General features: G+C 45.9%; 1 protein-coding gene across 1 annotated transcript in view; it reads right to left on the reverse strand.

Moving 5' to 3' along the window:
* Window positions 1-345: 345 nt before the first annotated feature.
* The window catches only part of LOC143957107 (uncharacterized), a 30912-nt gene continuing 6822 nt past the window's right edge, over window positions 346-24435 (reverse strand). Inside the window, exons 2-5 of the mRNA XM_077467253.1 lie at window positions 16723-18228; window positions 10832-10958; window positions 8202-8315; window positions 346-3511 (exon numbers count right to left, since the gene is read on the reverse strand). Coding sequence (XP_077323379.1) covers window positions 2631-3511; window positions 8202-8315; window positions 10832-10958; window positions 16723-18216 — 2616 coding nt within the window. The 5' untranslated portion in view covers window positions 18217-18228 and the 3' untranslated portion in view covers window positions 346-2630. The remainder of the gene's footprint in view (window positions 3512-8201; window positions 8316-10831; window positions 10959-16722; window positions 18229-24435) is intronic.

Raw genomic sequence — 24435 nt, forward strand, 5'->3', positions numbered from 1 at the left:
AAACTGTCATGAATAGCTTCCATTCATGACAGCTTGCCTACTATTGTGATGTTGAGATCGACCCACAGCTATCACATGGTACCTGGCCCAATCACAGCACCCTGTACCATGTGATTAGCAGTAGCCAATCACTATAGTAAGCACGCTGTCATGAATGAAAGCCAAACTGATCATCTCTGTTATAATCAAAACCAGTGTAACCCCCCCCCCCCCCCCCCCCGAGTAGTACAGTGTTACTATGGTGACACTGAACTACTCTGATGACAGGATGTAAATAAAAATTCTAATAAAAGAAAAAAATGTTGCAAAAGAAAGAAAAACAAATGTTTAAATAAAATGAATGAATTTTATGATTTTTTATTTTTTTTTACATACTGTCGCCAGTCAGTGTACCCGATCTTCGCCACACCAGTCAGATGATGATGCTATACTGTGCTGGTGACCGTATGTAAAAAATCATAGTGTGCAGAGATTTCCTCTTCCTGTCCCATAGCCAAAACAGCAAGTGAGAGGAAATCCCAGCTAATTACAGGTCACCAAATCTAGTGTCCCCATTGGAAGATTTTCCCTTTATTACTTTTACGGCAGCCCAAAATGTATGGTTTTCTCTTACTTTCACTTTCAATGATAATGATAAACAGGACAAATTGAAAGGATGAATATCCCTAACGGGGACACAGACAGCAATAAAAACTGACAGGAGTTCTGATCCATCTCCACACTGAAAAAAAGAGTTTTGCCTTTAGTTATATTTTAGGATTTTTTTCATAACTCAAAGCGGACCTCCAGACTCCCTCAGAAAAAAGTCAAAGTCAGCAGCTGCAAATACTGTAGCTGCTGACTTTTAACATTAGGACACTTATCTGTTCTGGAATCCAGCGATGTCCTCATCCGAGCCGATTTTTCAATTGGCTCTCGGGTGCTGCCGCCATCATTTCTTGAGGCTTCACAGCAGACTCCATACTGCACATGTGCAAAGCTCACTGCGCTGACGGCGGGGGAAGGAGGAGGGGGCCAAACTTCCAGGGTACTTCACCGCAGAAAAATCACCCAGAAGTGGGAGCAGGTACCTGTCAAAACCCCGAAAGGTGCTAATTGCGGCAGTGGATGGGGGGGAGGAAGCAAACAACCGGAATTTCAACTTTTTGGTGAAACTCAGCTTTAAGCTGCCTAATCTACTATTTATTCTGACAAATTGATTTTACTGAACATGATCTCTGTTTATATATATTTTTATCCAATTTTAAGGTAGTATGCACCGAATAAAACAGGGGGCTATTGTTGCTAACTCACTTGCCTTCTATTTATGGGGGGAGAGACTACAGGAGTAGCTTGTGATGTTGCAAATTACTACACGTTGGTAGTGACATCATTCACAAAAACACAAGCCCACAACAACACATGCCAGCTACAACTCCAGCCATTCTTCCCATAATAGAAGGTAGGTGTTCTGGGCTCAGTTGCCTGAGAGAGACTAGAGTACTAGCTGGCACCTGTTTGCTGTGGGCCTGTGTTGGTGTGAATGATGTCACTACCACCATGTAGTCATTTACAACAACACAGGCAGCAAGCTACTACTCTAGTCTCTCTCCCCATGATAGCAGGCAGGTGGGTCTTGGCTCTGTTGTCTGTTCTGTCCTTCAGAACAACACAAGCAACCAACTACTACTCTAGTCTCTCTCCAACTCACCAAGAAAGTAACCTGAGGGTCTATGCAGAACAACAGCGGACAAATTAATATTCCTCACCTCTGCTTCGGGATCCTGTCATTACAGCCCCATTGCTTCACTCTACTTACTGTACAAAAGGTCAGTATCCCCTCCAGACAGCTTTCAGAGGAGGAGTAAGACGTGGGTCTAGCTCAACAACTATTGCATAGATCTTAACAGGATTAAGTGCTACGTGGGGGATTCAACAAGAAATTTCAACTGTTTAAATACTTCTTTACATATATCTTTAATTGTCTAGATCAGTGGCCTCCAAACTGCGGACCCTTTGCTTGCTTTTACCGGCCTTTGAGACAATATTTCATCCACTGATACAAACAATGGGGCATAATTCCCTCCACTGACACCAATGATGAGACACCATTTCTCCCAATGACACCAAAGATGACACACAATTCCTCCCAATGATGGGGCATGATTTCTCCCAATGACACCAACGATGGGGCACTATTCCTCCCAATGGCACCAACGATGGGGCACTTTTTCTCCTAATGATACCAACAATGGGGCACAATTTCTCCCAATGACACCAATGATGGGGCACAATTTCTCCCACTGACACTAATGATGGGGCACAATTTCTCCCAATGACAGCAATGACGAGGCACAATTTCTCCCAGTGACACCAACAACAGGGCCAAATTACACCAATGATGGGACACAATTCCTCCCACTGACATCAAAGATGGGGCCTTGTTTTTTCCCCACTATTAGGACCTTTTCTACTCCCAATGACCACAGTCCAGCCCCCCTAAAGTCTAAAGGACAGTAAACTGGCCCTTTGTTTAGAAAGTATGGAGACCCCTGCTCTAGAACCAAAAACCTCCTTCTCACAAAAGTGCAATCAAAATATATGCTAATATAGCTCAGCCCACAAACTAAGGCTCGCTATTAAACATTTCTTCAGTCTTCTTCCTTCACTTTGATCACCAGGTCAGGATACACCAAGTTGGTGTAGTTGGCCTTGTGCAGTTTCTGATGCTCGACAAGCTGGCTTTCATGAAGGAAGGCGTTGCCACATTCAGTGCATACAAACAGTTGCATCTGCCCGTGGTCTACCATGTGCTTATCACAGTCCTCCTTGCAGCTAAAATATCGCCCGCACTGGGAGCAGACGTTATGACTGCCATGGATTCTCTCGTGGAGCCGAAGGCCAGATTTGTGTGCAAACTCCTTTCCGCAGACCAGACACACATTGTGGTTATTCATTTGGTGAAGCTTCTCGTGTTTGATGAGGCTTTGTTTCAGACTGAATTGCTTCCCGCATTCCAAACACTCATACTGCTTCTTCTTTGAATTTAACCCATAATGGTTGTTGAGACAAACCTGGGATGTGAAAGTCTTCCCGCAACCCATACAGATGAAGGGTCGCTCTCCCGTGTGCCTCATGAAATGGAGAAGGAGAGCTTTCATATTTGAGAATTTTTTGCCGCATTCAGAACAAGTGAGGTCATTCTCACTTTGGTGCACCCTTTGATAGTGACTGCTGAGATTGCCAAACCGCTTGAATGTTCGCTCACATTTGAAGCAACGGAAGGGCCTCTCGTTAATCACCGGTTTTTCCTTCAGGAAAGGCTTGAAAGGACACTGATCACCGGGGTCTCTAATCCTGTCCTCACCCTGGGCAGCCTGAGATGGCTCACAAGACGACGGGTCAGACATTATTCTGGTCACAGTCAGGCCGGCCATGGCAAGCCTGGTGGGAGTGGTGATCATTTTCAAGCGTTCATAGAAGCGTTGAATATTATAGCATTCACTGAAGATATTCTGGCTTGATGGATCATCTATCAGAAATGAGATTAAAGGTTACCAATAATGCAACGGTACATGACCAAAGACCAGAAACTAAACACTTTAGAGTTACTCATGGGAAGAGATGGTTTAGTAATACACAGACTGCAGCTCATTAACCTATAATAATAATATAATATGCATAAATGTGTTAGGGTGGAGAAGGAGCTTCAATCTGTGCTGCCACATACTGTATGCATCTGTTTTGTACTGAGAGCATGCTTTAAGCGGAACTAAATCTATAGACTTAATAGTTTCTAAAAACAGTTACATTACCGGCATGGTAGGATTGCGAACTATCACATTTGCTTGTGCTCTCAACCAAACTATCAAACCATCAAATGGCTGGTGTCATAACCGATCACATGTGCAGCACCATGGCAGTTGAAGATCAAACAAATGCCAAGATGGCAGCTTCCCTGGCTGAAAAGGATAGGAGGGTTTAGTTCTACTTTAAGCACTGTGACTGCGATGTCCCCGACAGCTCCCAATCATACAGTGACAGCTTGATGAGCTTGTGATCACTGCAACAGCCAATTACAACAGCCACACGATCAAGGAAGCTGAAGGCATTACAATTTTTTAAAGGGCCAGTTGAAAAAGGTTAATCTACCATGAAGAGATGGTTAGAGCAAAGGGATACTTGAGGTCCAAACCCGATTCACATCTGAGTAGTACCAAGCCTGGATTTGAGAAAAATGCTGCAACGGAATCTGCAGTTGCCCCCTGTCTAACAAATACTGTATCCTATCACTGCTGTGCGCTTCTATTTAAAAGAGAATTATGGGGTTTTGTTTTTTAAAATCATACTTACCTAGGTGGATGCAGCATCGTTCTGCATCTGTCCCCTGCTGGTTCTAAGACTGAGAACTGGCCGATCAAAGACAGCTGATCACTCGGTTCTCAGAGCTCCCTGAGCAAAAAGCTGGTGTTTGTCAGTCACTGGCTTTCTGCTCTGCCTCCTCACACTCACTGGAGCGCTGAGCTGTTGAGGCCGCCCCGGGTGTCAATCCAGGCATGTGGGCAGATCCCGACTCCATTGTTGCAATCTTTCCCCAGCCTAAACCAGCTCTGTGATGTCAGCTAACAGTGGGCTTCAGCCAACTGCCTGCTGAAAACGGGTCACAGGAGTGCATAACAAACTGAACTCTTGTGATCCACAGAAATACAGCCAAACGAGCTTTGGCTGTAGGTGAACATGAAAATTGGCCTGGGCAGGAAAGGGGTGAGTGTACCCAGTAGGCAAGTGGTTAAACCAAACAACAAAAATGTCCTATAGTGCATCTTACCAATCCTTAGATGTGGTGGCTTAGCCTATTATAGTTCAGGTTTTTTTGCCTTTATGTTCACCTGTTGATCCTGCCAGTAACATACTTCCTGTCCTAGGGTAACAATCCTCATTCATCATAAGGTATCTATAGAGGAGCAGCACTGTTACCCTAAGACAGCTCCTCCTTTCCTCACCTCCCAGACATATGTGAGAGATGTTCAGTAGTCTACAAAAAGAAATGAGAACAATGCTGACAAAAGTCAGCACAGGAAGTATTTAGCTGACAGGATTTCTGGCATGACCAACACGTACCTTTTGCACTTATCAGAGAGATAAGGTATTAAAAAGAATGTAGCACCTTTTTAAAGTGATATAGGCTAACAAACATATTTACCTACCTTTACGTCTTCCCCGCACTGTAAGGGTAAACGCTCATTTAGTCTAAGGCAGGGGTCTCCAAACTTTCTAAACAAAGGGCCAGTTTACTGTCTCTCAGACCTTAGGGGGACCTGATGTTGGTGCGAGTGGGAGAAATAGTGCCCCATCATTGTTGTCAGTGGGAAGAATGGTGCCCCATCATTGGTGTCAGTGGGGGGGGGGGGTATCCCTTCATTGGCGTCAGTAGGTAGAATAGTGCCCCATGGTTAGTGTCAATGGAAGCAATGATGTCCCATCATTGGTGTCAGTGTGAGGAATGATGCTCAGTCCTTGGTGTCAGTGGGAGGAATGATGCCCGATCCTTGGTGTCAGTGGGAGGAATGAGGCCCGATCCTTGGTGTCAGTGGGAGGAATGAGGCCCGATCCTTGGTGTCAGTGGGAGGAATGAGGCCCGATCCTTGGTGTCAGTGGGAGGAATGAGGCCCGATCCTTGGTGTCAGTGGGAGGAATGAGGCCCGATCCTTGGTGTCAGTGGGAGGAATGAGGCCCAATCCTTGGTGTCAGTGGGAGGAATGAGGCCCAATCCTTGGTGTCAGTGGGAGGAATGAGGCCCAATCCTTGGTGTCAGTGGGAGGAATGAGGCCCAATCCTTGGTGTCAGTGGGAGGAATGAGGCCCAATCCTTGGTGTCAGTGGGAGGAATGAGGCCCAATCCTTGGTGTCAGTGGGAGGAATGAGGCCCAATCCTTGGTGTCAGTGGGAGGAATGAGGCCCAATCCTTGGTGTCAGTGGGAGGAATGAGGCCCAATCCTTGGTGTCAGTGGGAGGAATGAGGCCCAATCCTTGGTGTCAGTGGGAGGAATGAGGCCCAATCCTTGGTGTCAGTGGGAGGAATGAGGCCCAATCCTTGGTGTCAGTGGGAGGAATGAGGCCCAATCCTTGGTGTCAGTGGGAGGAATGAGGCCCAATCCTTGGTGTCAGTGGGAGGAATGAGGCCCAATCCTTGGTGTCAGTGGGAGGAATGAGGCCCAATCCTTGGTGTCAGTGGGAGGAATGAGGCCCAATCCTTGGTGTCAGTGGGAGGAATGAGGCCCAATCCTTGGTGTCAGTGGGAGGAATGAGGCCCAATCCTTGGTGTCAGTGGGAGGAATGAGGCCCAATCCTTGGTGTCAGTGGGAGGAATGAGGCCCAATCCTTGGTGTCAGTGGGAGGAATGAGGCCCAATCCTTGGTGTCAGTGGGAGGAATGAGGCCCAATCCTTGGTGTCAGTGGGAGGAATGAGGCCCAATCCTTGGTGTCAGTGGGAGGAATGAGGCCCAATCCTTGGTGTCAGTGGGAAGAATGATGCCCAGTCCTTGGTGTCAGTGGGAGGAATGAGGCCCAATCCTTGGTGTCAGTGGGAGGAATAGTGCCAAATTGTTGTTGTCAGTGGGAGGAACAGGGCCCCAAGGGTGGAATAAAGGCAAGCAAAGGGCTGCATTCAGCCCCCGGGCCTCAGTTTGGGGATCATTGGTCTAGGGCAGGGGAAGGGAACATCGACTCTCCAGCTGTTTTGAAACTACAAGTCCCATGAGACATTGCAAGACCCTAACAATCACAGGCATGACTCCTAGAGGCAGAGGCATGATGGGACTTGTAGTTTCAAAACAGCTGGAGAGCTGAGGTTCCCTACCCCTGGTCTAGGGGATGGTAAGAGCACTTTACTTGATCCTCACCCCCCCTCCTCCGTGGCCTGCACCTCAGCCTCCTCATTTCCAATGCAGGGTAATGGGCCTGGAAGTCAGGGGAATCCGACCTCCACAGTACAGGAAAGAAGGAGCTGCAAAGTCTGGACTACCAGCACAGTGGAGCTAAATATCAGGTAGATAAAACGGCTTTACCTGGCCCCCCTACACATAAAGGAGTCAACCATTGCAATACAGGCACAACCCCACTGCAGGTCAGGACTGTTCGTTTTCCTGAAGTTCAGCTTTAGCCTCTTATAAGTAGCGGAGAATTCAAAATGATCCTTTATTTTGTTTGCATTGAATAGGGAAGGGTTAACATCTGCCGGTTTTCTTTTGCAGTCTCTGTTTGAGAACAAGTCCTGAAGACACAACAGAAAGTGAGGGGACGTCATAGCAAAATGAGAGGAACTCCCTGTTTACACATCGTTGTCACTGGGACACGTTCCGGGAGGAAGATCTCACTTCACTTCCTGTTCTGGTGACAAATGCATGTGGATTTCCCATCACTTTCTATCCTGATGACCAATAGCATGATACTGCCCAGGGTCAGCTGACAACTTTTTCTTCAAGTCCATTTGTTTAATAGAATGTGCAAGTTTTCATGGATCCAGTGATGGAGAAAAGGCTCCAAGGCACATTAGTGCAGCTAAAGGAGCCCACTTATAGTAACTGTTGCAGCTGCACCGTGTACAAGTAAAATATAACGTTAAAGAGTAACGCCTTTGTTGAGAAAAAAAAAAAAAACACATTCCTCCCTGGGTGATCTATGTACATTGCAGGGATTTTAACAAACTTTGTTGCAGATTCCTACCTTTTGTGAAAAAATAGCTGTTTGTCTGAGTCCATGTACAAAGTGAATGGGAGTGATTTTATAATTATCAATCAGCTGCTGCGCTTGCACGGCACTAAAGATGAAAGTGTCTGGGACTGCATCGCTTTAAATATCATTTCCCTTTGGGAGAAGCTCACCAAAAATAAAATTTTGTTGCAGGAGATGCCCAAAATTTGACTCGAGTGCAGACTTCTGGGAAAATTGGTGAGCCAATCAAACAAACCGGAAATTACATTTCTGTGTACTTAACTCCTCCAGGTGGCCATATTACATAGCATTTTAAAGAAAATGACAGCGCTGCAGATTAAAAATGAAAAGTAGTTTTTAATAACATTCAGTTATGATATGACTTGTGTAACAATCGTATATGCTATATATTTTTTATTTTTCATTTTCTATTTTTCCCATGAAAGTGGAGTTACCCTTTAAAACATTAGAGATTTGAATACCAGACAATGCCCAGAGCCCACTACTGACCTCTGCTGTCCGAGTGTGGAAACTGCTTGTGATCAGCCTGCCATAGGCTCCTTATGCAGATCTCTTCTCCTCTCTCAATCTTTGATATCAACGGGGGTGTTACACTTACCTTCCCTGTATATAAAACACAACAACATTCAATAAGCAACCATTCTCTCTTAGAGCAGGTAACGTAGACTGAAGGGGAACAACATGTGAAGTCTCACCCAAAGCCCAGCTGTTTAGGCCCAGAGGAAGGAAAGATAAACCCCCTATGACAATTGTAGCCTCAATCCCTTGGAGCCCCCTGGGCACACAGGGATTACACTTATGTCCACCTCAAGATTACCCTTCAGGTCTCCAAAGGCATAAAACTGTCAGCTTCCTGCCACAGAAGTTCCATTATACTCACCTCTGGGGGTCTGGTGCCAGGGATACAATTAACCAACACTCTAAGAAGTGTCAAATGCCAAGAGGCCTACAGAATGTGCAGCACTGGAATGGAGGGAAGGTAGGAGACATGGGCCACCAGAGAGGCAAGTACACGCTGTCTTCTACTGCAGGGACCAGACAGTTTTACATTTTGAGAGATCCGAAAGTTCACTCTATCCTATCCTAGTCCTGCTCCTGTCATTCAACTGCCAAATGCCGGGACTTCAGTAGGTAAAAGAAGCTCTGCCATTTGACAGATGAACAGAGAAGTAGCTCAGTACCAGGGGGAATAAGTCTTTATGGTTTTTAAACATCTATGTTTCTTTATTTGTTTTACCATTTGTATAACGTCTAATTAATCCATTTATAATTTAGTGTAAACCAAATACCAGCAAAAAAGTGTTACAGGTTTTCTAAGGATGGCAATGCAGAATCTGTTTGCCTTTAGACTCTCTCCCTCTATCTGGAAATCCAGTAGTGATGAACTTTCTTGATATGGGGGGCTCAAATGCGGCCCTCAACATATCCAAGAGATTATTAGAGATGGACATGACAGGAGATGGCGAGACTGTGGACATGACACAAGAGATGGTCAGAGACTGTGGAAAAGATACAAGAGATGGTCAGCGGCTGTGGACAAGAGATTGGCAGAGACTGTGGACAAGATATAAGAGATGGTCAGAGACTTTGAAAAACATGATACAAGAGATGGACAGAGACTGTGGACATGATACAGGAGACGGACAGAGACTGTGGACATGATACAGGAGACGGACAGAGACTGTGGACATGATACAGGAGACGGACAGAGACTGTGGACATGATACAGGAGATGGACAGAGACTGCGGACATGATACAGGAGATGGACAGAGACTGCGGACATGATACAGGAGATGGACAGAGACTGCGGACATGATACAGGAGATGGACAGAGACTGCGGACATGATACAGGAGATGGACAGAGACTGCGGACATGATACAGGAGATGGACAGAGACTGCGGACATGATACAGGAGATGGACAGAGACTGTGGACATGATACAGGAGATGGACAGAGACTGTGGACATGATACAGGAGATGGACAGAGACTGTAGACATGATACAGGAGATGGACAGAGACTGTGGACATGATAAAAGAGATGGTCAGAGACTTTGAACAAGAAATGGTCAGAGAGTGTGGACATAAAACAGGAGGTGATCAGAGATTTCTGACATGATACAAAAGATGGTCAGAGACTGTGAACATGCTATAGGAGTTGCTGGAGACTGGAGACATGCTTGGGGAGACAGTCACAGACTGGAAACACATTACATGAGATTGCTAGAAATAACTGCTATAACAGGGCAATAGAGAAACACAAATTAGTGTCTACAGGGACCCAGAGGGCCACACAAAGTGTTCCAAAGGGCTGAAGTTTGGGAACCAGGGGTCCAAACAGAGTGGGAGGAGTCACTGTTCTGAATTTCCCCCCTGTGTGTGTACATTTTATCCGTGCAACATTTCTCAACACAGCTGTAAAGAATACACAGGTCAACATTTTAGCCCCCAAAACATAAAATATATAAAAGAGAGAGTAGCATTGTCACTTTGTAAATGCAGTAAGTGACAAGCGGAGAGCCAGTTTTGGCAGTGAAAGGGTGCTTGGGCAATCAGAACGCACAGCTCAAGAATGGATTCCAGTTACAGGCAGAGGAGGTTTTTGCTTACAAATGGGAAAAGCCTGCAGTCATTTAGAGACCTGTAGAGACCGCTGCTGCTGGTGTGCGAGTCCAGGCCTGTCTGGTCCTACTGGTACCCTAACCAGGATGACATGTGACCAAAATGCCATTAGGACCCCATCTAGGAAATGAGGCCGGGCTTGAACAGGCAGAAAGCCAGCCTAGACCAGCCTACAGCCAGGTGCCAGTGACCTTACTTTTCTCTTATCCAGTTAAAGGATAAGTTCACCTTTGTAAAAATAAATAATAAGTACCCATCTTTTTGCAGGTATGAAAATTAAGCATTTATTTAATTTTTTTTACTAGGAGCCTGCAAAGCATTGTATGTGCCATGCAGGGCTCTTGCAGACAGTCAGTGTAGCTGTCTGCCAGTACCTTGTACAGACTGGCAGATTTGTGGTACAATGTCGTCTGGAGTTCAGCTTTGGTAAACATCGAATAGATTGTGAAGATTTGGATGGACTTCATCACCTAAAACATGAACACAACTACGTTACCTACAGCCACGAGGTTCCAGTAATTGTCCATCATCACCTTCTTATACAGCTTTCTCTCTTTATCGCTTAAACACGCCCACTCCTCTTCTGTGAAATAAACTGCTATGTCATCAAAGTGTGGGTGTTCCTAAGGAGAGACCAGATTACGGGGAGACTCGTCACCGTATTCCTAAAATTGGCCAAAAAGGAAAAAAAAAAAAAATCTATTTCACGTTTATGAACTAGGTCTTATTTATTCTAAAGGGCATGACTTAATTTTCCCGAGCCAATAAATATTACTATGTGTAGTCACTGCTTCGCCCGTTTGCCACCTATAAGACCCCCTCAGTTACCAAGACCATGGCTTGGTGGTCTATGAATTTTGCAGGGAGGATGGAGAAAACTAAGCCTCACTCAGAGAGTTACACCACCACCAAGTGCAAAGCAACCTTCTTCGTTTCCCATATGTGACGTCATGGCGGAACGCATCAGTGTGAGATCATTGCGCCACCAGGAGGCACCTGTGGAATTACACAAGTGGTTATGCCATTTCCATGGATTTAAAGGGGTCATGTTCCTTATTACTATTTGAAAATCTTTTAGGCCCCCCTTTCACACGGCCAGTTTGTTGAAGATTTTTGCTGCAGGAATGGGGTTAGACAATTAGCATCGGCGACTCAGCCCATTTAAACTAATGGCAAGCTAACAGCTGCTGTTGCTTATTGCACATAGCCACACACAGAGCGATTAGCTGTGGTTCTGGGACAGATGTCAGAGCCTGGATGCAGCTATAGTTAGTAGGGTTGCACCGATAAGACCGAGTACAAGTACTGATATGTTTTTCACGGATACCGATTACCGATACTTTTTTAATGTAGTGACAGTTTTCAAACCACAATTTTGTAAATAAGTAATTTTTCTCCTTCACTGATGTGCGTGAGGAGGAGGCACTAATATGCAGCACTGATAGGTGGCACTGACTGGGAACGCACTGATGGGCAATTGCTGGCATAATAAATGATGAGATGAAAGTGAGACAATAACAATTCAAACAACTTGGAAAGGAAGGAATTTGCAATGCTAGTAGTAGTAGTACTCTGCCTCAGTAAGCCTACAGTCAGAAGGCAGCCACGGACATCTTGTTACACCCAGCCCATATAGTTAGTGAACTATATGGACTGGGTGTAACAAGATGTCTGCTGCAGGCTTACTGCGGCCGAGTGCAGGATGGACCAAGATGGGCGTTGCTGCATTTAGTCTCTGATGGAGACACGGGCCACCACTTCCGTTAGCGAATGCAACGGCAATTCTGACGGAACACGCGGCTGCGCCCCGCACCCCTGCCCTGGCCAGCTTACTGTCTGCTGTCAGTCTGATGAGGACTCGCTCTCCGCCTACCGACTTCCGGGAGCGCCTCTTCACTCCCAGGTATCGAATCAAGCATCGGGAGCATTTGCACGAATACAAGTACTTGTGCAAATGCTCAGTATCGGCACCGATCTTAGTATCGGCAACCCTAATAGTTAGCTTTTTTTGTTTCTGAATGGACTGGTTTCTGGATTTGCCTTTGTCCAAGTACATTTCATTGCTCCTACAATAAGTCACAGTGGGACACAGAGGAGTCCACCCTTCAAGGAAGCCCACTGTGACCCCTTAAAGGGGAAGCGCAATATTCCCCTTGCACATGTACAAGAAAGCTGGCTGTTCAGTAGTGCTAGGTGCTGTAATGACCTTAGGCTGGAAACCATGGATGATCAAATGAGGAAATGTCATCAGCACACCAAGGACTTCTCGAAACGGTCCACAGCTTTATTACCGTGGTCACATGATAAACATACAGCAACAATTCGTAGCCACGCAGGGCCCCTTCATCAGGCAAGTGATGAAAATGTTGCTGTATATTTATCATGTGACCATGATAATAATGCTTTGGACCCTTTCGAGGAATCCTTGGTGTGCTTAAAGCGGAAAGTGCATAAGGACCTATAAATTCTAAATGGTGAAAGTATTAAGGCGAGAGTGTTTGGTGGAGGATCTCACTGGATATTTTTTCACTTTATTAGACGTGCAATGGCACGTGTGTCAAACACAAGGCCATGCCATTTCTTGTGGCCCTCACATCAAGGGGGAGAGGTCAAAGGGAGATGTGGACAGCCTGTAAAAGAGAGCAGAATCCTGCATAATGTGCATAGCCAACTCCTAAGTTCTGCACTCTCGATGTAGCACACCCCTGAACTCTACGCTCTGTACGTAGTGCACCCCTGAACTCTACGCTCTGTACGTAGCGCACCCCTGAACTCTACGCTCTGTACGTAGCGCACCCCTGAACTCTACGCTCTGTACGTAGCGCACCCCTGAACTCTACGCTCTGTACGTAGCGCACCCCTGAACTCTACGCTCTGTACGTAGCGCACCCCTGAACTCTACGCTCTGTACGTAGCGCACCCCTGAACTCTACGCTCTGTACGTAGCGCACCCCTGAACTCTACGCTCTGTACGTAGCGCACCCCTGAACTCTACGCTCTGTACGTAGCGCACCCCTGAACTCTACGCTCTGTACGTAGCGCACCCCTGAACTCTACGCTCTGTACGTAGCGCACCCCTGAACTCTACGATCTGTACGTAGCGCACCCCTGAACTCTACGCTCTGTACGTAGCGCACCCCTGAACTCTACGCTCTGTACGTAGCGCACCCCTGAACTCTACGCTCTGTACGTAGCGCACCCCTGAACTCTACGCTCTGTACGTAGCGCACCCCTGAACTCTACGCTCTGTACGTAGCGCACCCCTGAACTCTACGCTCTGTACGTAGCGCACCCCTGAACTCTACGCTCTGTACGTAGCGCACCCCTGAACTCTACGCTCTGTACGTAGCGCACCCCTGAACTCTACGCTCTGTACGTAGCGCACCCCTGAACTCTACGCTCTGTACGTAGCGCACCCCTGAACTCTACGCTCTGTACGTAGCGCACCCCTGAACTCTACGCTCTGTACGTAGCGCACCCCTGAACTCTACGCTCTGTACGTAGCGCACCCCTGAACTCTACGCTCTGTACGTAGCGCACCCCTGAACTCTACGCTCTGTACGTAGCGCACCCCTGAACTCTACGATCTGTACGTAGCGCACCCCTGAACTCTACGCTCTGTACGTAGCGCACCCCTGAACTCTACGCTCTGTACGTAGCGCACCCCTGAACTCTACGCTCTGTACGTAGCTGCTGATATTGTATGTTTGCCCACTGACAAAGAAATGATCAGTCTATAATTTTAATGGTAGGTTTATTTTTACAGTGAGGGACAGAACAACAACAAAAATATTCAGAAAAATAAATTTCAAAAAAGTTATAAATTGATTTGCATTTTAATGAGTGAAATAAGTATTTGATCCCGTATCAGCAAGATTTCTGGCTCCCTGGCGTCTGCTTTACAGGTAACGAGCTGAGATTAGGAGCACTCTCTTAGGCTCGATTCACACTAGCGTGTTTTTTGATGCATTTTTCAGAAATGCAAGGAAATTTTTTAACATGGGTTCCAATGGAACATGTTCACATCAATGCATTTTTGTGCCTCTGCGTTTTTGGAAAGGGTCGGGGACTTTTTTTCATGAAAAATGCAGCGTTTTGCTTGTAAAAGAAGTCAATGGACCTGCATCAAAAACGCAAGTACCCCTTTTGTACCGCGTTTTGTGTTTTTTTTTTCACTGTATATATCTGGTTGCTAAGCAACCACAGTGTAAAAAAAACAAAAACGCAAAATCGCGGTAAAAACGCGTGACCAAAAACGCGACAAGCACCGCAAAAAGGCTCAAAAGCAACATGCATAGATGTGAATTGAGCGTTAAAGGAGTTGTAAACCCTCACGGTTTTTCACCTTAATGCATATGCATTAAGGTGAAAAACCTTTTTGTTGCAGCAACCCCTCAGAACCCCACCGTTCCAGCGACGGGGACAAGCACAGCAGCTCCAGCGGCTTTCTCAGGGGCTCATTGGATATTGATGGCTCCCGCTGCTGTCAATAAAATCCAGTGACACGGGACCCGGGGTCAAGTACTGCTGTCTGTGTCAATGGACGCAGCAGCAGGACTCGGGAGCGCACCTGCATGAGTGTCCCCATGGAAAGCGGCTCTACGTAGCGGCACTTGAGAAGAGGATGAGCCAGGAGCACCACAGGGGGACCCCAGAAAAGGAGGATCAGGGCCGCTCTGTGCAAAACTCTTGCACAGAGCAGGTAAGTATGACAGGTTTGTTATTTAACCACCTCAATACAGGGCACTTACGCCCCCTTCCTGCCAAAGCCAATTTTCAGCTTTCAGATCTATCACTTATTAAATGACAATTGCGCGGTCATGCTACATTGTACCCAAACTAAATTTTTATCATTTTGTTCCCACAAATAGAGCTTTCTTTTGGTGTTATTTGATCACCTCTGCGTTTATTTTTTGCTAAACGAATAAAAAAAAAGACAGAAAATTTTGAAGAAAAAGATTTTCCTTGTTATAAAATTTTGTAAATAAGTAAGTTCCCTCCTTCACTTATGGGCATTGATAAGGCGGCACCAATGAGATGGCACTGGTGGGTGACACTGATATGCAGCACTGATGGGCACTCAGACTGCACTGATAGGCATCGCTGGTGGCACTGGCAGGCATTTTAATTGCCACTGATTGGCATATCCCTGGTGGTTTAGTGTGGTGGCCATCCCTGGTGGTCCTGGTAGCATCCTGGTGGTCCTGGGTGGGCATCCCAAGTGGGGGCTGCGCTGATAAACAATCATCTCAGACCCCCCTGTCAGGAGAGCAGCCGATCGGCTCTCCTCTACTCGCATCTGCCAGACGTGAGTGAGGAAAAGCCAATCAACGGCTCTTCAGGTTTACATCATGATCAGCCATGATTGGACACGGCTGATCATGTGGTAAAGAGATTGGTGTAGCGGTGTGCCAGGCTGACACACCACACCCCCGATCACCACGATGCGCGCCCCGGCTGCTGTTATCCTGCTGGACGTCATATGACACCCAGTCAGGATAACTAAACCACTGCCCGGCTCTTGGTTGAGAACCTCCTTCTCGCAGCCATGGCATTGAAAATGGGTTGTAGATGGGTATTTCAGCGGCACAATGACCCAAAACACACTGCCAAGGCAACAAAAGAGTGGCTCAAAAAGAAGCACATTAAGGTCCAGGAGTGGCCTAGCCAGTCTCCAGACCTTAATCCCATAGAAATCATGTGGAGGGAGCTGAAGGTTCGCGTTACCAAACGTCAGCCGCAAAACCTTAATGACTGGGAGAGGATCTGCAAAGAGGAGTGGGACAAAATCCCTCCTGAGATGTGTGCAAACGTCTGACCTCTGCGATTGCCAACAAGGGTTTTGCCACCAAGTCATGTTTTACAAAGGGGTCAAATACTTATTTTACTCATTAAAATGCAAATCAATTTAGAACTTTTTTGAAATGCGGTTTTCTGGATATTTTTGTTATTATTCTGTCTCTCACTGTTAATTATAGACTGATCATTTCTTTGCAAGTGGGCAAACGTACACAATCAGCAGGGGATCCAATACTTTTTTCCCCTCACTGTAGGGCACCTCTGAACTCTGCCTGTAGCACATCCCTGAACTTTGCACATAACACATTCTTGGTATTTATTGCCCCTTTAAGATCCTCCCACTGTTAGTGCAATTTGGCCACATCCACCATTCAATGCAGTTCATCGGGCCATGTATAAATTGATATAGTCTAATGGTAAAGGCCGGCCCTTTGAAGACACCCATAATGTTGAAACTTAGTTTGACAACCCTGACATAGGGGAAGTGAAGAAGGTTGCTATAAACTTTATTTACACATCACAGCAACTTATTAGAGATGTTCCCATTTGCCTGCAATTCTTACTTTAGTTTTTGGAAGCCATACTTACAGCCTCATAAGATTTGTGTATCAACTTCTCTGCTCCTTCCATGTTCCACGCTTCATCACTGTCCCTGAGAGAAGCCCCAGAATAAAATATGCTGACGTTCCCCGGTTCTGGATCTCGTACGATTTCAACTTTGCAGGGGTCTGGCCTGGAACCAACTTCTCCAGGCCAGAAGAATTCCTCAGACTGTGTAGAACATTCCTGGTAGGTCGGCACTTTAGGTTCCCCCAAACTGTTCTCAGGAAACTGAATGGCTTGACTTTTACTCTTTAATGCAATTTTCGCTTGCGTCCCAATGCTTTTGTTCATCTTGGTTGTGTTAGTGCAAGCGTGCTTCATTTTTATCAGATTGTAGGCTGAACACGCAGCGTCAATGTATTTTGGGGTGTCTTGCTGACATTTGGATACTTTCTTTGTTAAGGAATGTTTGTTCTTTTTGGTTAAAGCAGAAATATTAGCATTTTCTTGAGGATCCAAAGTGTGGAGTCTACCAGCATGCCCCAACGATGGTTGGAATACGCTTGACTGAATTGTTGGGGTACTAAAATGAATGACATTGGCAGTTTCTGCATAATGCCCGCTAGCTTGGATTGTTAGCATCTTATTTGGCTCTTCAAGTCCAGGTTCTGTCTTAAATGTGGCAAGGGCCTGGGAAAATTCAGTCTGTATTGGAACGGCACTTGTAACTTGGGCCGAGGAAGACTGAAGCCCAACAAACTGGGCAATCCTGGGCTGAAATCTTCCAGTCTGACTTGAGGGTGGCATTGTTCCACTGTTCTGAACTAGAGCAGGATGAAATGTTTTTTCTGTCATAGTCTGAATCTTGATTTTGCTGGTTTTAGCAAAAGGAGGAGTGGTAGAACCCACCTGGACTGAAGAAGACACATGGCCACCGGTCTGGGTTATAACTGACTGAACTCTGTCCTCAACTAAAGACTTACTCGTAAATTTGGGAGCAGGAATTTGCAAAGTTGCCAATCGAGGTGGAACTGTATGTCCACTTTGAACCAATGAAGACCGCAGCCCACCAACCTGAACTCTAGTGTCAAGTGGACTGATGGACTGAGATGGTTTAAACCTTAGCTCATTGGCTTGGATGGTTTGTGGCTGAACACCAGGGCCAAGCTGTATAGTAGCAGGCTGAGGACCACGCATCTGAACAAGGTTGGGCTGAACGCTTCCAGTTTGGTTAAAGAGAGGTTTGCTTCCACCAATCTGACTGATAGCTGGTTGAACACACCTTACTTGAAGCTGTTCCTGGAGGCCACTGGTCTGTAATAAGGATGCATCAGGTCCACCAACTGGTACCAAATTAAGTCCAAGACCCTGCAGTGGAGACGATGGTTGCCCTGAGGTCAATATCAGAAAAGACTGACCACCGACTTGCAAGATGGAAGCTTGCTGCCCTAAATCTAGAGGCAACGATGGATTGTTTATGGTTGATGAATGGTTAGTGCTCTGTGACTGAGATGCATTATTTCCACTATGCCGATCCATCGTTCAGTTAATCTGTTGGCAATAAAATGTCACACTATTTAGTATTTGCTAACCAGACCTTTTCAATGAATGCCTAGTACACACGATCAGAAAACTGGACCGAAAATACCGCTTCCGAAGCAATCTTGCGATAATCTGCTCATTAGTACACAGCTTTCGAGGGCCGATCATGACAGTTTATCCGAAATAATGCGAAGGGACAAACATTTAAATTTTGCTCGTACAATACCAGAATGTATGATTTTCGTTTATTCGGTACAGTGTTCGTCCAAAAAAATTAAAATAAAATCAGAAGACCAAGACCATACATGCTCGGAAACTAAAGAATACATTACAATACAACACATTACATCACTTTCGAAGTTGTATTATGTCATACAAGAATTTTCGTTACTTTAGTTACCTCTTCAGTTTCGATATGAGACTAGCATGCAAAAAAAAAAAAAAAAACATAAAAATGGACAATCATTCGCCCACTCTCCTCATTGTGTGTACGAGGCTTAACTCACAGCAGGTCCAGACTTAATATCCCCCACGCATGCGTTCCTTAAAATGGCTGTAGTAATGCTGGGTGCTGTAATGACCATCGGCTGGAAACTGTAGGCAATCCAAAGGGTAGAAATGTCATGAGCATACCAAGAATTCCTAAGACCGATCCAAAGCTTTATTCACACGGTACACATACGGCATAGTTTCAGAGCCACACAGAGCCCCTTCATCCGACAAGTGACACCACTTCCCGGACAAAGGAACCCTATGTGGCTCCGAAATGTTGCCGTATGTGTACCGTATGACCATGTAACTAAAGCTTTGGATCCTTCTGAGGAATTCTTGGTGTGCTGATGACATTTCTACCCTTTTAACTCACAGCAGATCTCATTTACAAAACGCAAAGCAACTAGATCAAAGAGCATTTGCCCACAGAAAGGGACAGCAGCCCTGACTCCGGAAGGATCACTTCATGACCAGGGTATTTTTTTTTGCTATTCAGCACTGTGCTACTTTAACCACTTGCTTACTGGGCACTTAAACCCCCCTCAGTCCCAGACCAATTTTCAGCTTACAGCGCTGATGCACTTTGAATGACAATTGCGCGGGCATACAACACTGTACCCAAATGAAATTTTTATAATTTTTTTCCCACAAATAGAGCTTTCTTTTGGTGGTATTTAGTTACAGCTGGGAGTTTTATTTTTTGCTAAACAAACAAAAAAAGATGCAAAAAAAAAAAAAAATAAATCATGTTTTAATAGTTTGTTATAAAATTTTGCAAACGGGTCATTTTTCTCCTTCATTGAAGTGCGCTGATTAGGCGGCACTGATAGGCTGCATTGGTGGGCACTGATGGGCTGCATTGGTGGGCACTGATGGGCTGCATTGGTGGGCACTGATGGGCTGCATTGGTGGGCACTGATGGGCTGCACTGGTGGGCACTGATAGGCATAGTTAAGGCGGCACTAATAGGCACAGATAAAGCGGCACCAATGGGCACAGATAAGGCGGCACTGATGGGCACAGATAAGATGGCACGGATGGGTGGCACGGATAAGTGGCACGGATGGGTGGCACGGATGGGCACTGATGGGTGGCACGGATGGGCACTGATGGGTACCACTGATAGATGGGACTGATGGGCACTGATAGGTGGCTCTGATAGGTGGCACTGATGGGCGGCACTGCTGGGCACTGATGGGCGGCACTGGGGTGCAGCACCTTTGAGGCAGATTGTGGGCACTGTGGGCACTATGGGCACTGCTGGGTGGCACTTACTTTTATTCAGGATGGCACTGCAGGGGGCAGGTGGGCACTGGCAGGGGGCAGGTGGTCGCTTGTATTGCTGGCCGTGATCGGGACTGATGTCCCGATCACGGCCGCCGGTGATCGGCTTTTTTTTTTTCTCCTCGCGCTGTCAGCGCGAGGAGGAATAATAGCCGATTACCGGTTCCGTTCCATCACATGATCAGCTGTCATTGGCTGACAGCTGATCACGTGATAAGGGGTCGGGATCGACCCCTTTCACGGATCGGTGATCAGGCGAGTCTCATGGACTCGCCGATCACAGAGCGCGCCCCTCAGGGGGCGCGCAGGCCGCTCGTGCACGGGGCGACGTCAATAGACGTAGTCCCGGAGAAGTAGGTCCGCGCTAATGCCGTCATTTGGCAATAGCGCGGATCCCAAGTGGTTAACTAACAATTGCGCGGTCATGCAAAACACTGTAAACAAATTAAATTTTATATTTATTTTTCACACAAATAGAGCTTTCTTTTGGTGGTATTTGATCACCACTGGGGTTTTCTATTTTTTATTACATAAAAAAGAAAATACAGACAATTTTGAAAAAAAAAAAACAATACTTTCTACTTTGTTATAAAACATATCCAATAAAATTCATAAATTTAGGCCAAAGTGTATTCTGCTACATGTTTTTGGTTAAAAAAACTCCAATCAGTGTATATTGATTCTGTGTGAACGTTATAGAGTCCACAAACTATGGTATACAGTATCTCACAAAAGTGAGTACACCCCTCACATTTTTGTAAATATTTTATTCTATCTTTTCATGTGACAACACTGAAGAAATGACACTTTGCTACAATGTAAAGTAGTGAGTGTACAGCTTGTATAACAGTGTAAGACCCCTTTCACACGGACGATCCATTCAAGTCTGCCTGTCAGGTTTTCAGGCGGACCTGAACGGACGCTCCATAGACCTCTATGGAGCGACAGATGTCAGCGTTGACATGTCCGCTGACATCCGACCCGATCTGATCCGAAAAAGTGTGGCGGAGGACAAAAAAGATTTTTCCATCCATCATCGGGTGACAAAGGAGTCTACGGTCCGTCTTCTTCCAATCCCCCATAAGGGAGAGCGGCGCACTGACAGGTCTGTCCCTGCACAGTGTGCAGAGACAGTCCTGTCATCTGCCTGCTCAGCGGGGATCGACGGAGCGATCCCCCCACTGAGCAGAGCGGGCTCCCTACACAGAGATGTCTGTGTGAAGGAGCCCTAAACATGCTTCCCCTTCAAAACAACACACAGCCATTAATGTCTAAACTACTGGCAACAAAAGTGAGTACACCCCTAAGTGAAAATGTCCAAATTGGGCCCAATTAGCCATTTTCCCTCTCCCGGTGTCAGGTAACTCATTATGTTTTCATGTAACAACACAGAAGAAATGACACTTTGCTGCAATGTAAAGTAGTGAGTGTAGAGCTTGTATAACAGTGTAAATTTGCTGTCCCTTCAAAAAAACTTAATACACAACCAATAATGTCTGAACTGCTGGCAACAAAAGTGAGTACACCACTAAGTGAAAATGTCCAAATTGGGCACAATTAGCCATTTTCCCTCCCCGGTATCATGTGACTTGTTAGCCCTTGTACACACGGTCGGAGAATCTGTCGAAATGAGTCTTATCGGACCGTGTCGTCAGATAATCCGACTGTGTGTGGTATGCATCGGACTGATTCCGTCCGGACCTCCGTCTGACCCGATTTTCCAACATGTTGGAAATATTTCCCGACCAACTGGGCCGGACGGACCTAATCCGATCATAAGTAGAGCATTTTCATCGGACCAAGTGCCACGCATGCTTAGATCAAATTCCTACATCAAAGCTATTGGCTACTAGCCTGAATGTAGTCCCATCGTAACGAAATTACGTCATCACGTTCTGAAAGATCGGATTTTTCGCCAACTTGGCCCGACCGTATGTATGCAACAGTTTCAGACACAATCCGTCAGACTAAATCCGACGGGCAAGATCCGACGGATTTGGTTGGCAAAATCCCCGACCGTGTGTAGGTGGGCTTAGTGTTACAAGGTCTCAGGTGTGAATGGGGAGCAGATGTGTTAAGTTTGGTGTTATCGCTCTCACTCTCTCATACTGATCACTGGAACATGGCACCTCATGGGAAAGAACTCTCTGAGGATCTGAAAAAAAGAATTGTTGCTCTACATAAAGATGGCCTAGGCTATAAGAAGATTGCTAAGACCCTGAAACTGAGCTGCAACACTGTGGCCAAGACCATACAGCAGTTTAACAGGACAGGTTCCACTCAGAACAGGCCTTGCCATGGTCGACCAAAGAGTTGAGTGCACGTGCTCAGCGTCATATCCAGAGGATGTTTTTGGGAAATAGACATATGAGTGCTGCCAGCATTGCTATAGAGGTTGAAGGGGGTGGGGGGTCAGCCTGTCAGTGTTCAGACCATATGCTGCACACCGCATCAAATTGGTCTGCATGGCTGTCATCCCAGAAGGAAACCTCTTCTAAAGATGATGCACAAGAAAGCCCGCAAACAGTTTGCTGAAGACAAGCAGACTAAGGTCATGGATTGTGCAAAAATCCTACCAAGCAGTGTAGAATGAGCGGCGCTAAATACTCTGTGTATATATGCGAATAATACACAATCTCAACTCAAATGTATGCAATAAAGTATACACATAACATAAATAATATTGATTGTTACCACTTTAAACTATAATAGCAACACCCTTTGAAGTGAATAGTTGCAATAGATGCTATGATTAAGTAAATAAAGTGTCCAGTTTTAAAACACAAAGAGTCCAACGTTCATTAGATAGTGACCAGCGAATCAATTATAATTCATAAAGACTTCCAGAAAAACTCCTCCACCACACTGCCGTGACTTCATTCCCCCTATGTGCACACACTCACCGGCTGCCGTGTTTGGCTATAGACGCTTAAACCCTCTTTTCACAGGGATGAAGAGTGACAGATCTTCAGGTGTCAGTCAGAGGCAAATGCACAGCTCCCAATTAATCCTCTTTACACACCCCACATGTAAATGAAAAAGACACAGCCTCCGATAGTGTAAAACCTTCACACACTTTAATCTCATAAAATTTCACTGCATTGCACTCGCATGTGGAATATCAAAGGCACACCATAAACAAATTGCACAGCACTCCAAAACCAAAGTAGCTGGATAATGGATGGCCACAGCAGACCCAGGGCTTGCAAGATAGCAATTGTAAGGCTCACCACTCCTCGTCCCAGCCCCCGTCAGTAGCCACGCTCCTGACATGTTTCGTCATAGAATTGACTAGATTAGCCATGATTAGACATTAATGGTTGTGTGTTGAGTTATTTTGAGGGGACAGCAAATTTACACTGTTATACAAGCTGTACACTCACTACTTTACATTGTAGCAAAGTGTCATTTCTTCAGTGTTGTCACATGAAAAGATAGAAGAAAATATTTACAAAAATGTGAGGGGTGTACTCACTTTTGTCAGATACTGTATATTTGAAAACTGATCAATTCTGATGTACTGATCTCATTTCTTAAGGGCCTTAAAATGCCAGGATAGTACAAATATCCCCCAAATGACCCCTTTTTGGAAAGTAGACAGTCTGAGGTATTTGGTAAGAGCCATGGCGAGTTTAACGTTGTAATTTTTCTATTAATAGAAACCAAGGTATGTAGCAATATATTGTTTAAGCCCTGGTTCACGCTAGGGCATCGATGGCGAACCTTGGCACCCCAGATGTTTTGGAACTACAATTCCCATGATGCTCCTGCAGTGTAGTTGAGTATCATGGGAAACGTAGTTCCAAAACATCTGGGGTGCCAAGGTTCACCATCACTGCACTAGGGCGACTTTGAGGCCGACATCCCGGGACGAATTCATTGTGGCTTGTATACGACTTCTTTAACAGAAGTCAAGTTGAAGTCGCCCCAAAGTAGTGCAGGAACCTTTTTTTAATTTGGAGCGACTTGAGTGTCACTGATTAGAATGGTTTCCTTGCCGTGAATGGGGCGCAACGTGTAATGCGACTTTGAACTCTCAAGTTGCGGCAGTGTGAGCCAGGGCTTAGAAGGACCTACACCGATCAGCCATAACATTTTGGCCATCCAACACAACCCATAGAAGCATGGACTCCACTAGACCTGTGAAGGTCCGCTGTGGTATCTGGCACCAAGATGTCAGTAGCAGATCATTTAACCACTTCCCGACTGGTGCACGCCAATGTACGTCGGCAGAATTGCATGGACAGGCAAACGGGCATACCTGTACGTCCCTTTAAATTTGCCGCCATGCCATCGTGTGAGCGCCGGCCGGGACCCCCGTGAGTCGGGTCACGGGTCCCACGGACTCGATCGCCACGGGGATACCTGTGATCGCCTCACGGAGAGGAAGAATGGGGAGATGCTAATATAAGCAAGCATCTCCCCTTCCTGCCTAGTGAC

Source organism: Lithobates pipiens, unplaced genomic scaffold (genome assembly GCF_037356315.1).
Source record: "Lithobates pipiens isolate NorthernLeopardFrog02 unplaced genomic scaffold, aLitPip1_a1.2 Scaffold_51, whole genome shotgun sequence".
Taxonomy (NCBI): domain Eukaryota; kingdom Metazoa; phylum Chordata; class Amphibia; order Anura; family Ranidae; genus Lithobates; species Lithobates pipiens.